The 14974-nt window shown below is 36.9% G+C and overlaps 1 protein-coding gene across 8 annotated transcripts in view; it reads right to left on the reverse strand.

Moving 5' to 3' along the window:
- Positions 1–14974, reverse strand: part of LOC107517402 (protein shisa-6) — a 597831-nt gene that overhangs the window by 45155 nt on the left and 537702 nt on the right. For all 8 annotated transcript variants that reach the window (XM_036223917.1, XM_016158078.2, XM_016158077.2 and 5 more), the window contains 3 exons: positions 11722–11862; positions 7516–7686; positions 5498–5620 (listed from right to left, as the gene is read on the reverse strand). In XM_036223917.1, coding sequence (XP_036079810.1) covers positions 5498–5620; positions 7516–7686; positions 11722–11862 — 435 coding nt within the window. The remainder of the gene's footprint in view (positions 1–5497; positions 5621–7515; positions 7687–11721; positions 11863–14974) is intronic.

Consider the following 14974-nt stretch of genomic DNA (forward strand, 5'->3'; position numbering starts at 1 on the left):
GCTTCAGAGCAGCCACATAAACATCACTCACTTAGACACTGAGTTATCTGCAGCTTTTGTTTGTATGTTTGGTCTCTTCAATGAGACTAAAAGCCAGACTGTGCCCAAAATACCTATCATAATGCCATGTATTTTAAGGAACCCATACATTCTTGTTATTTAAATTCATTCATTTACTTGATATTTATTGAATGTCTACTACATGCCAGGCACTTGGGAATACAAAAGTAAACAAAAAAAGACATGCCTTCAAGAATCTTACAGTCCTAAGTTTGAGAGAAAGAGAAGATGGTGGAGACCTTAGAGGTATATAGGACCCTGTCAAGCAGAGATAGAAGTAGAGAGAAAGGAAGGGCATTTTACGGGGAAGGATCGACAAGAGACAAAGTCTGGAGGGGGAAGAGAGTAGGGCATAGTACAAAGGAGTGTGACCACAGTAGAAGAGACAAAGGAAACGTAAAGCTGGAGAAGGGCATATACACTTGGCTTGGGTTTGCCAGGGCTCTGCTCCTGTGTGGATAAACACCTGTCCTGTCTTTTATGTGCCCTTTCACATGAGCTCTGTGGCCTCCCAACATCACCCTGACCACTTAGAGCAGGGAGCACACCTTTAATGCTGAGAAGTGGCATGGTGTCATGTGTAGGATGATGGAGGTGCCAGAAAATGAGAGTTCTGGTCCTAGTCCCGCCTCTTATAACTTGGACCTGTTTTTAAACCTTTGTGGGCTTTGATTTTCTCCTTTGGAAAATGAGGCCAAGTAATTGCCATCTGCATAGCTCATGTTTTAATGTAGATACCAGTGCTTTGAAGACTCTAAAGCCCTTCCCTGTGCTTTCTTGGGGCTCCTATAGTTACTGAGTTACAATTGCTGGTTTACTTGTTTGTTACTCCCACAAGATTGTGTGTTCCCTGTGGGCAAGAATTTTCTTAGTCATATTTGTATGCCTCAGGCCTAGCAGGCTGCCTGGCACTTAGGAAGTGCTCAATTAATAAAGTTTGACATCTGGGTGGCCAGCAGGAGGGCTCTTAACAGGCTGAGAAAAGCTGCAGCTGCTGTAATTATTTCTCTCCGTGCTAAGGAATTCACTTTCATCTTCTTTCAGCCAGCCACTTCAACCCCTCTTCCCAGCTTGCATCATCATTAACCCTTCTGAAGTCCCATTACCCCCTCTGGTGTCTCCACAAAAGTGAGCAAATTACACTGCTATCAGTGCTCCTAGCAGCCATGACTGGGTCTGAAACATACTTTCTTGAAACTCTGGATTGAACACAATTGCAACATTTAATCTTCCAAATGAGGGAAAGGCATTTCTAGCCTTCTAATAAGCTAAATGGAAATGACTAATTAACCTAATTATATTGGACTGTGTAGCAAAATACAACTGTGCTAAACTGGTATCGAGTGGCAGTGAGGGTCTTTTTCAAAGTCTAACAAAGGCGTGCGTCACAAATGAAATTTTCTAATGAAGAGCAGAATATGCCCAGTACCTTAAAGTACAGCATTTGTTGAGACTTAAAAAATTCTTATAAAGAATACTCATAAAAGCAGTATTTTATCACAAGGATTTCAATTATTACCTATTTGTTCTGCTGGGTAAACAAGGCAATTCATCTTCTTCACCTGATAGAATATTTAAGAAATTTTGTTTTATCATGTCCTATTGTTATACTTATTTTGTTTCTTTAGGCTAAAATCCAACTGAACACTTAAAAAGAGCATTCATCAAGGTCTTAAATGATATGTACTACACATTGCACTGTATTTCACCTACTCACATCTTGTACTATGCTTGAGTTTGACGGGGCTGGACTTGGCTGCTCCACATAAAACTCAGAGAGAGAGATAGAGCTTCACTCATTTGCAAAAGCCTTTGAACAGCCATATGAGCTTAGCCCACAAAACAAAACAAAAAAGCAAAGTGAAGAAAGCAAACCAAACAACCCATTTTGTGAAAAAAAGAATGGAACTAAATGGCACGGTAGCTTTTGAGTTGTAAAGAATGCTTTTGAATCATTTACTCTTTATGACTCCTGCTGCAGAGAGCTTTGTGGGGTAATAGGAAGAAAGGCAACTGGATTTGGCCCAATCGGGCAACTCACAATCCCTCAAAGTTTTTCTTTCTATGGACAAATTCAGGCACAAGTCATACTAACCATAGCAGTTATACACCTTAGAGATGGGTAATTAATAACTGTAATTGTGATGGGGTAAATTTGGGATGTTCCCCAAAAAGATATGTTGAAAACTAACTTCTCTAATTTGTGAATGTGATTTTATTTTAAAATAGGGTCTTTGCAAGTATAATCATGTTAGGATGAGGGCAGTAGGATGCGCCGTAATCTAATATGACTGATATTCTTATAAGAAGAGAAGAGACACAAAGACACACTTTACATGGTTAGATGGCCATGTGAAGACTGCGGCAATGAAGGCAGAGATGGAAGTGATGCTGCAACAAACAAACAAACGAATGCTTGAGGATACCAGAAGCTGGGAGGGGCAAGCAAGTATCCTCCCCTTGAGGCCTTTTGGAGGGATCATGGCCTGCCAAAACCCTGATTTCAGACTTCCAGCCTCCAGAACTGTGAGATAATACATTTCTGTTGTTTTAAGCCACTCAGGTTGTGGTACTTTATTACGGCAGCTCAAGGAAACAAATATAATAGCCATAACAATAACTATAATCGGTTTCTATTTACTGAATATTTATATATCTGACATTGAGGTAGGTATTCTGATGATCATTTTGCCAATAAGGAAACAAAGTCTCAGAAAAATAAGAAACATGTCAGAGACTATGCACACTCAAAGTTGAACTTGAACTCAGGAATGTCTGACTCCAGAGTCTGTGTTAACTATCCATCTCTATTGCTCATTCAGAACTGCTTTCCAAAATTTATTTTCCATAAGGGCATCAGATCATGAGTCATTACTGTCAAATTTTGGGGCAGAACTTTCCAATAAGATAGCCACTGGCCATATACGAATATTAAGCACATTAAATGTGACTAGTGTGACTGAAAAACTAAATTTTTATTTGTATTTAATTTTAATTATTCTGAAATTTTAGTTAAGAAACTGGAACTTGTTTTATTAATTGAAAAACTTTTAAGTATGTTTGAAACAACTTCAGTGTATGAATCAACTGTTTTAATTCTAAAATTTTATGAAAATCGAATCAATATTTCTGATTAAGATTTAGCGTCTGAATTGAGATGTGCTATAAGTGTAAAAAATATGTACCAGAATTTAGACTTAGTACAAAATATAAAATAGCTCATTAATATTTTTATAACAATTACATATTAAAATGGCTTATTGGGTTAAAATATACTATTAAAATTAATTTCATTAATTTCCTTTTACATTTTTTAATGTAGCTACAATAAAATTTTAAATTATATATGTGACATACATTATATTCCTTTTGGACAGTTCTAGAGTGTCTATTCATTTATATCTCATGCAGCTTAGAAAAGTTAATGGTTTTCCACACATATTCTGCATTTATCATAATTATTCTTAGGCATTTTGTAACTTTGTGATTTGATTGCTGTTCTGAATGAAGTTCCCCTTTGTTTCTTTCCCAATATGTTATCCCCTTCTCATTTGCTAGGTTGGGTCCAGAATGACACATGAAATTAATAAATAAAAATCAAAACACACCTGTATTATTTACATCAGGGATCAGCAACCTGCAGCTTGCAGGGCCACTCTAGTCTACCATCTGTGTTTGTAAATACAGTTTTATTGAAATTCAGGCATTTCCACTTATATATTACATGTGACTTTGGAGGAGTTGAGTAGTTGTGACAGAGTCTGGCCCTCAAAGTCTAAAGTTTGACAACCTCTAATTTAGATACAGCTCTAAAAACAATTAAAGGAATAGCTACAGACTCTGAAAAAGAAGTTAGGGAAATATTTTGGGTTATAGCAGCATGAGTGAAATTAGCCTGGAATTTCCTAAGATGATTCCTTTGAAGGAATCATCTTAGGAAATTACAACATGTATATAAACGGTTAAGGGTGGGGCTTTTATTTTAAAGTAAATCACCTTGGATAGATCTCAAGAGAATTATGCTGAGTAAACAAGCTCATCCAAAAAGGTTACATACTACATGATTCCATTTATATAACATTCTTGAGATGACAAAATTATGGAAACAGAGAACAAATTAGTGGTGCCAGGCATTAGGAATTGAGGCGGGGGGAGGTTGTTGTGGTTGTAAAAGGGATTCATCCCTGTAGTGACGGAACATCTGTATCTTGACTGTGGAAGTGATTACATGAATCTTTACACGTGATATAACCGCACACACACGACTGCATAAAAACCTGCTGAAATCTGAACAAGGTTAATGAATCAGTGTCGACTTCCTGGATGTGATACATACTATAGGAATGCCAGATGTTTCCATTGGGGAAATGGAGTACATGGGATATCTCTATTATTTCTTATCATTGCATGTGAATCCACATTACCTCAAATTTTTAGTAAAATATATAAAGAGAGTCAATCATATTACTTCAGACTCGCACTTCTTTGTGCTATGAAACTTGTATAAAATGTAACAAACATAGAAGGTCATAAACAGGATTCATTTTGCACAGGTGCTAGTCCTCACAGGGCACCAGCTTCTGCTGTGGATGCTCATCCAATTGGGGGCTGGACAGCTGCCCACATGGATAATTGGCCTGGACTCTCTGGAGCTGGTGTTCACTCAGTCAGCCTTCACTGCCTGGCATCATGTCAGGCCCTGCAAAGGCAGGCACAGTCACTGTTGAAAGGAGCTCACAGTTTGTGATCCTTTCAATGCTCATAGAATCCCAACCAAACTAAGCTGAATAACATGGAAAGAAAATGGGCTTTGCCAGCAGACTGGAATTTGAGTCCTGGATTTGCTACTTATAAGATGTGGGACCTCATTTTATTCATATGTTAAATGGGAAAAAATAATACCTATTGTCCAGGTGAACATGAGAATAAAATAAGCTAATGTATTTCTAAGGTGCCCAATAAATGTGAGCTGTTATCAACCACTGGTTATCTCAGGCTGGAATCCATCCTCTGCTTTGAGGCTGAATTAGGATTCGTGTGAAAATGCCTAAACAGAGCCTGGTTTCTGTCCATTTCATGAAATTGTATAATAGCATCTCTACACACCTGCTCTGGGGCCTCACAGGAGTCCATATTTCAGTCCTAAGCACTGGCAGATGACAGGCAGCTCAGCTGAGTCAGAGAAGCTCACAGGATCTTACTGTTTCCTCACATCCTGGAGGCAGAGCCCTCATACCAGCAGGCACCTGCTTATTCTCTGCAAAGCCTTCCCAGCAAGCCGGGAAGGGTAAGCTCTGCTGTGGGCACGCAGGTAAACAGATGCACCTATGTTAAAACAGTTCCACAATGACCCCCAAAAGAGAGTGCTCCTGATTTCTTGGGGACAACAAATGTTAGGAGATGAGTACTTAACTGTTTTCTAGGGGCTGGTACTGACCTTGATGCCACCCCAGGCCTGATGGGAGAGGAACTCCACTGGACTGGTGACGCCTGCTTGCACTGGAGATCGAAGCAGGAAATTCAGTTCTGCTGCATTGACTTCCTGGTTCATGAAGATAATCTGCAATGTGGCAGAATGACACTGTGTTTCTTTAGCTAGTTGTAGTTACAGGGTTCTGGAGATCTTCAGAGTCATCGTTCAGTATAATTATTGCTAATTCTAATGCTAGAGCTTGCCCATCAGTTTTGATTGTTGAAAGATGGTGGAGAGGAAGAAAGTGCATACCCATGCAAATCACTGTGTGCATCTCTTTTCACCCTAAACATCAGCATGGCATAAATGCATATAGTGAATGGCTATAAATCTTGGCAAGGAAGCATTTATGTATCAATCATAAATGCCATGGAATATATTCCTGCAATCTAATTGAGAAGACGACACATACAAATGATATGATTTGAGGAGAGTGTCAAAGTAACATGTGAATATATGCAAAATAGAATTGCATATATGAATCAATAATACTAAAGGGTTTCCAGAATAGAGGAGTGGCCAATAAATAGGGGTGGGGTATTAATTTGACTAAACTTTCTATAAGTGGTTTTGAACTGGGTCTTGGAGAAACTAAGAGAGAGGAATATTTAGACAGGAAGGGGAGGCTTTCTAGGGAAAGTGCAGAGGCTTTGAGGAAATTAGTGAGGTGTGAGCAGGGGAAATTAGTGAGGTGTGGCTTGTTTAAGCTAATAATTCATGCTGAGGAGAACTTGGGAAATTGTCCTCCATCTACAAATGGTGTTCTCTGCTGAGAAGTTACAGATGGAAATGTTCACTAAAAAAAAATAATTTGGTCAATTTCAGAAAAAGTCTCTAAGGATATAACAGGCTTGAAATAGCAGATGGGGTAAAATAGGGTTGAAATATTTATTAAGCTAGGGGAGGAAGCTCCTTGGGGTCTGAGGGAAATGGGTGGTAGTAAGGAAATTAGTGTACATTGGGGCTTGAATTCTTTTTGTGATGGCCAAGCTGTCATCTGTGCTGGAGTGGGGACTACAGAGGATGAGAAGGATAAGTCACACTAAGACTCCCTCATAAATTCAGTCATTGGAACATGCAGAGTCAGCATAGAAGTGATCATAGAATATCTGACTTTTAGAATTGGAAGAGTCATTCAAGATAATCTGGTCTGTGCTCCTAACTTATGTAGGGAAAAATATTCCAAATGCTAAATGATTAGAGAGATAAATGCAAGGAATAAATTTTCATTTTTCTTTCTTTCTTTCTTTCTTTCTTTCTTTCTTTCTTTCTTTCTTTCTTTCTTTCTTTCTTTCTTTCTTTCTCTCTCTCTCTCTCTCTCTCTCTCTCTCTCTCTCTCTCTCTTTCTTTCTTTCTTTCTTTCTTTCATTTCTTTTCTTTCTTTTTTGATGTTGAGAAGAAATAGAAGACACATGTTTCTTATTAACACTAGAAGTCCTGGGTGCTCCCAAACCCTTAAGAACTGGACTTCAAAAGGAATTTTTTAAAGCCAAGACTGCTATGGCTATAGAAAATCATTTCCAATTTCTTATTCTAGGGAATGGTTGGGACATTAAACTTACAACCCTGAAGGTAAATAAATAATGAGGGATACTCTAAAAAGGGTCTTACTGCATCTCAAATCGTATCTAGCTATTGGTAGGGCCAAAGAGTTTCATTGTCAGTGCCAGTTTAGATTGGCTGGTAGTGGCTACTGGGGGCACTCTATTGAAGAGAATCTTAGATCACCCAAGATCAGCAAGAAAATATACAATGATTAATTAAGCATGGCTGCCGTAAGTGAGACAATGATGGGGCAGCATGTATGCATTCAATATGACCTTCTTGTTTGAAGCCTCTGCTCCAAACTCAATGGTCTTCACATGCTATGGGAAATAATGCTAAAAGAAGGAAGTTGATTTTTTTTTTTTTCTTTTTAACATTTGCTGATTGGGCACTAGAAAATGACCTGTTTTCTGGAAACTTCTTAAATCTACTTTTACCTGAAAGGTGAGCTGGGCAAGGTAGGTCAGCTTATCACACTCGAAGAGCCCACGGGTGGTATACTGATACACAGAGAAGGTGATGCTGTCTATTAGATTGGCTACTCGCTCCTTGAGGCTCTCACTGGGAGCAGACTTCTCCACAGCCTTCTGGAAGACTATGCTGAAGGCCTAGGGGATAGGAGGTAGGACATTTGAAATTTACACACCTCTCTTTGTACATAGCTAGTAGTCTTACCTGTAAAGGATATTATAATTTGACTGTCACCGAAATGTTTTCCCAGTATACCCTGCCAAGAATAGACAGTGGCAACAAGATAACTCTTGTCTTAGTTTACTGAGCTCTTTTCTTAGTTTGCTTGTATGGATTACTATGTTGTCACAAAGAGGGCAAAGCTATGAGGCATGCAGAGAAGAGCGTATGGTGAAAAATAAATGTCTGGTGGACAAAACAATTAAATCTAAAACAATTAAATTAAATCAATTAAGTTTTGTTGTGTAACTAGCTGAATAAAAAGTAAACACAATCAACAATAACCAGCTGGGATTAGTAATTCTACCCATTAGATTATAAAATTCTTGATGGTAGAGCCAATGTTTTGTACAACTTTGTTGTCTAAAAGAGACCTTTGTACATAATAGGCATTCAGAATATTTTTAGTTACTTTTCATTTGGTAATGATCAGAACCTGATGTTTTCTCTGTTTTCCTGTTATTCTGCAGTCACTTGACGAGTTCTCTTATGAGTTCTTTTTTCTCATGAACCCTTTCTGCAATGGTGGGAGCATGGTCTGCTTTTATATCTTCTGAACTATACATTATAGACATTATATGAAATAAAAAAATCATATAAATCAATTTTCCATTGTTTTAAACTTAGATATAGACTTTTTAAAATATATATATATATTAGGAATGGTGCAATTTGAATATGATATGAATAGAATGAATCATTAAAAATATCAAGATATAACTGGGCCTTTTCCATTTTTGGCTCTGCAGATTTCCTTTCTTCTATTTTCCTTTTGTGGCTTCAAGAAGGAAAAAAATCTTAGAGCTTTCTAACACCAGGCATTTGAAACTCAGTGGAAACCATATAAAATTGTAGCTCCATAGTTCCTCATTTGCAAGATCAAGAAAAAAGGTGAGTTCCTCTGTTTCATACTTCCATGGTGTTTCTTGTTAATGTAAGCCCTTGCAGATTTTCATTCTGTTTTGATGATCCTAGCAAAATCTTCTGACTACCTTCACACCAATCCATTACAATGTTACCCTCACCTGGTAGGCTTGTTGGAAGCTGATAATGTTCCCCAGCACCACACAGAACAATTTGGGAAGCTTCTACTTGCAGAACAAGTCCATAGAGACTGAGTGGATAATTTTCCCCAGGTGGTTACTATGGCTTTTCTCTAAAACTCCATCAGAATGACAGTGATAAGTAAGAATCTCTAGTTACTAAATTTAAACAAGCTGATTCATAATTCAGGAAAAGATCTAAAGGAATTTTAAAAACCTAGGTACATTTAGCATTTTCTTTACACTAGACTAATTTTGGTTCTCTTTCCTTTTCATCCTAAAAAGAAACCCTCCTCTTCCTCTTATTTCTGTATTCGAACAGCTGTGATGCTGGACCCAATCTAGACTTTTGTGGCTTCCTCCAGCAGGTCTCTCTTGCCCACAAGATCTTATTTTGTCTCTAACTACCCTTATTAATCTTTTAGGGTCCTTATCTATTAAGGTTGTATTTTATTATTATATTTTTTAATCTTTTCATTTATACCAGATTGTTAGCATACTAAAGTGCGGCCAGGCCTTATTAACTTTCTTATCTTTCCCAGATTCCAGCCAGCTCTTTACATGTAATAGGCACTGAAAAGATTTGTGAAATAAATGGCTGAGTCCCGCTAATGCCCTAAAAAGTTTAGGCAAAGTGTGAGGGCTGCCCTGGACACAGGTTCTCAGACTCAAATGTCTTCATGGACCATTTGTATAAGACCAAATAAGGCGAGGGTAGGGACTGTGGCAACATGGAGGTGCTGTACATGCCTGTCTAGGGAGCAGCCTTCTCTTAGCTTCAGTGAACCTATGCTATGTGGAATGTGAATTCAAGTGCTGCCAAAGCTTCCAGACTTTCATGAGAAGCCAAAAATGGGGATTTGCATGAAATCTCCTTATTTAAAAATCTTAGTAACCAATGAAAGTATCTTAAAAGACTTTTGAAACTAGGAAAATGGGTCAGTAGGCCCTTGGGCCTCCAATGTTCTGTATTCCATTTGCTTCTGCCTATTTGATTCTTCCCTTTCCAGTCTCATTGAAAAATATTATACCTCTAGCTGTGCCCTCCCTCGCACGTGGATATAACAGAGGGAGCTGAGCCTTCCATCAGTCTGCAGGAATCCCCAGTGTGAGGTGTCTTTTCCCTCAGGACACCCCGGCATCCTGCAAGTGAGTCTCATTAACCCTCCCCTAGCCATTGGCTGAGCTTTGAAGAAAAATTACTTTATAATTATGTAATTTCCATCTTAACCATGTTACGAACTTCCAAGTTCATACTAAATCTAGCTTTTGAAGAGGTTTTGCATGTTTATAAGCAAATACACACATTTTAATCTATTCCTTCTCAAAGCACTTTGGAAAACTGGGATGTAAGGCTGTGCCATATTGGCCTATCTGTGGTTTTCATACTCTGAGAATGTCTCTCTTTTCTCTACCAGGAGCAGAAACTGTAAAATCCAAACACAGACAAAATCCAAGACCAGGAAAACTCTGGTGGCTAGTCTTTCTTCAAATCACAGCTTCTAAGCTTCTAAGTTACTACTGTTCTGACATTTTTGAAGATACTTCAGTTCCTTATCATTAAGCATTTAAACATGCTTTCAATGATCAAACTGGCCAATAAGTCTTTGGTGATTCTTAATAACAATAAAGAGACCCCAAATGTCCCCCCTGCCCTCCCCCCCCCCCCACTGATAAATAGAGCTTCTAGTGACAAAACAATCCTATATCATGGTGCTGTTGCTGAAAAACAATGTATAACATTTCTTTGAACACTTATTTTCATGGGCTTCCTCTAATTTTTTTTTTTCCAAGAAGAATCATTGAGGTAGATTTCAACTACGCTTGGAACTGGGGAGGGGTGATTTTGTAGTTACTAAGTTTATGTTAATTTTTATACAATTTTTAAATATTTTACAATTTTTTCATATGCTGCTTTGACCTGAATATAAGGCCATACATTGGATTTATTTTAAAAATATAAAATATTGTAAACACAGTTCAGTTAATCTGCAGAGACTCCTAGTTGAGGGAAAGAGATTGGGAAACGCTGAAATGCCATTTTCAATTAAATGAGCCCAGGTACTAAAGGTATACCTTCATCCCCGCACCCTGGCCTCCACATGGCAGTAGAGCTTCACAGAATGAGGTGCATGCTCTGAGCATCTCTGTGTCTGTGTGTCTGTGTATCTCTGCCGCTCCTCTGTGTGTTTGTGTGTGTGTGTGTGTGTGTGTGTGTGTGTGTGTGTGTGTGTGTGTGTCCTCTGTGTTTGTCAGGTCAAACCAAATAAATTGTTTAGAAATGCTCCACCACCCCCTAATGCCTCTTTAATTGTGATCTTTTGGAGAATGCCCTATGGGAGAAAAACTTTCAGAGATGTGCTTAAAATTTATAAGTCTTTAATTTTCCTGAGTAAGATAAGTTTAGTCAGCACTTACAATTTGCTAACATCTTTGGTTTTAGAAATATTTCAACAACCATAAAACAGTAGCTTTGGATATTAATGTAATAAGTAATTTAAAATTGCTCTATTAATTGCCTGTTTTGGTTTAACCAATACAAATGACACATATTTGATTGAGGTTTTGAGGGCAGGGATTACTTCTAATATTTCTTGGTATCCTCTTCCACACATTAAGTAAACATAGTACCTGTCATATCATATTTGCTTACTGAATGGGTGAGGCTGTGACTTGGTGTGTGGCATCTTTTTCTGTTCTAGCCAAATAACCAATGAATCATGAGGACCCAATTAAATGGATGAGGAATGTAATATAAGTCTGAAGGCATTTCAGCTGCTCTCCTAGATTTGATCTTAAAGATGTGTCGAAGTTAATGAAAGGACATAGAAAAACTCTCATGGAGAGTTGCATTGGCTATATTATATGGCTTTATTATGATTATATAAAAAAACTCCAGGCGTAAGTTACCTTGAGAGAAAACTGGTACATGGGGTGGATCTTGCTGAGGTCATTCATGATGAAGTAGAGCAGAGAGGCTCGGGCAGCTGCTGGTCGATAGTGCTCTCGGGCCTCATTGATTTTCACTTCAGTCACCTTGGCCTCCTGGACCTGTTAGATAAATAAATAGTGGTCCATTGTTTCAACCAACCAGGGCTTCCTGAGAATCACCATGGCCTCTTGGTATAAGTACATATGTGTCTGTGTGTGTGTATGGGGTGGGGGATATATTAGGATGGGGATAGTGGCAAGAAGATTAGAAAACTACCATGGTATTCCTTAATGGAGCTTGAGTGAGAAGGAAGATGATATACTTCTTGGCTTTTACAAGGGTGAGAGTGTCACCTCTTCCAGTTGGGAATTGTGAGCCATGCAAGCCTCCATTTCTAAGAAAAAGATTTTATGGAAATACGAAAATATATGCATTACTCTAAAATAAACCAGAATTCCAGGTGGTATAAATCCAGTAAAAGAAGGATAATGTTTTATCTGTGCATTTATTTTGTTCTTTAGGTTCCACATGTAAGAGAATATTGTCAATAATATTGTAATAACTATGTATGGTGCCAGGCAAGTACTAGACTTATTGGGGGATCGCTTCTTTAATTATATAAATGTCTAACTACTATGCTGTATACATGAAACTAATATAAAATGATAATACATGCTAACTGTTACTGAAACAAAGAAGCATAATCTAATTTTCTGATTTCTTAATTTTTATAAAAAAGTTAATATGCTAATTCACGAAGAAAATATCTTTCAATGAAGTGTTCTAGTTTTAGCAAATTGCTTATCAGAGGTAAAAATAACAAAAGAGAATTAAATATTAGAAATAGGAATTCTGTAAGAACATACGACTAAATACAAACCTCAGAATGACCCGCTTTATACTCCAGAGTAGAGTGAAACTAATATAGTTCCCAAGAGTCTCACAGGAAAATAAAAACAACAATCCATGTTAAAGATGAGTTTGCAATAGACAAAATTTCAGGAGGAAGTGTTACTAAAGTGGATGATTAGAAGACCACCTACCGGCCACACGCACAAAATTTCCAGAAAGATTAGTATTTCAAGAGCTGAAGATGATTGAACAATCTAAAACTTACTAGTAACTAATAATACTTAAAAGCAACAGAGGTAAAATAGTCAGGACATTATAAAAAACAACAGACATGATCTGAAAAAGACTAATTAGAAGTTTAAAAAATAAAAATACATTTATTTAAATGAAAAACTCTGTGCACAGGATAAATTATAAAGTTGAAAAAGACAATAAGCAAACTAGAAGATAGATCTGAGGAAATTGTTACAAAAGCAGCTCAAAGAGAAATAAAGATGGAAAATATGTAGAATTGGTAATGAGACTTAGCAGACTTGGCAGATATAATGAAAAGATTCAAAATACATCTAACAGAAATAAGTAGAGAATAGAGAATGAGTGAGAGGCAGTATCTGAAGCTACGATAGTTAAGATTTTTCCAAAAGTGATGAACGATCAGAGCTCTTTCTTTGAAGAAGCAGTGAAGGCCAAAGAAAGCTTACTCTCCACAGGCCCCTGATGAAATAATTATTTACTTCAATTATAAAAAATTGAACCAAAAGAAAGAAAATGCAAGAATTTCTTAAATACATGGCTAATCTAAACACCAAAAACTATAAAAAAAAATCACAACCAGTTTGGAAGTACTTGGTAAAAGCAAGGTTGATACAATTTTATAAAACAGAACAGGAGATGGGAGAAGATGATCCAAGTGTTCTAAAATCCTTACATTGTTTTGAAAGAGGCTAGATATATTGCTTAATATCTATTGTTAAGTCACATATAAATGCAAAATGAAATATATTTTTACATATGAACAAAACAATTAAGTTTAATCAATAAAACAGAGTGGATAAAATAAGCAAAAAATAAAAGAAAGATAAAGAAAAATTGAGACAGAACAAAGACATGATTAATAGAAAACACAAATTAAGATAGTAGAAATAAATTTAACTATATCAGTATTGTTAATAAATGTAAACTAGTTACATTCAGTAGTTAAAAGACAAAGATTCTCAGAAGGGAGTAGAAATGAACAAAAATAACAGTTATTCAGACTGGTGTTATCACAGATTCATTCTCTTCAAGCGCACTTGGGTCCTTAATGCTATTTATTAATCTGTGTGTCTCTAGTCAATTTTTATTTCCATTTCCTGCAACAACTATTGTAAACCTTCACTCTTCTGTCCAAGTCTCTACTTCCCATCATTCTCTCACTCTCAGCAGATAAACTTGACTCATGCTTTCACAGAATATAGTGACCATAAGGGAGGGATTATCTTAATTTCTGGCTTCCATTTTCTTAATTTTCTAGTCCCCTACTCTACTTGTCCACATGGACCCATGAACTATTCCTAGACTTATTTTTGACCCCTAAGCCCTATCATATTGAAATGCTCTATCTTGCTAAAGATAAGTCTTGCATGGTAACAGATGATTACTAGAATTAGTGGGGTGACCACATTGTAAGGTATAAAAATGTCGATATACTATATTGTATACCAAAACTAATATAACTAATATAATATTGTATACCAACTATATTTAAATGAAAAATAAAGATAAGCTCTTCTTTTTTGACCTGAATTATATTTTTCCTGACTTTCTTACATACCTCACTATATTAATCATGCCTTCTCATTCCTCTAAATTCTACCCTTCTTCACAACTGCTCCTTTTTCTTTGCAATCCATGCATCTTCCCACCCCTAGCTAAAATCGTAGCATGCTCAGTCTTTCCCATCTCAGGGCAGAACGTCTACAAGGACCCTGGGTATTCCTTGAGTTACAATCCTTTTAATCTTTACCATTTTATAGATTGGTTTCTTTAAAGAGCTGTCTATACTCATTTTCCTTTCTCAACTCTCATCGATTCTCATTTTAATGAAGTTTTGTAATGCAAGCTTTTGCTTCTATTACTTCATTGAAACTGTTCTCTTTGAGTTCTTTGATAACTCCTTTTTGCAAAATTCAGTGGGCACATCTCAGCCATATCTTATTTGAGTTTTCAGCATCATTCGACACTGTTGACATTCCTTCCTCTTCAAATGTTCTTTTTTTTTTTTTCACAATATCTTATTTAACTGCTTTTCCTTCCATCTCTCTGCTCTGTTCCATTCTTCACTTTATTACTTCTTTTAAAGTATTAGTATCCATCAATGCTCTACTCCTAGTATTATTA

This window comes from Rousettus aegyptiacus, unplaced genomic scaffold (genome assembly GCF_014176215.1).
Source record: "Rousettus aegyptiacus isolate mRouAeg1 unplaced genomic scaffold, mRouAeg1.p scaffold_m13_p_6, whole genome shotgun sequence".
In the NCBI taxonomy this organism is placed as follows: domain Eukaryota; kingdom Metazoa; phylum Chordata; class Mammalia; order Chiroptera; family Pteropodidae; genus Rousettus; species Rousettus aegyptiacus.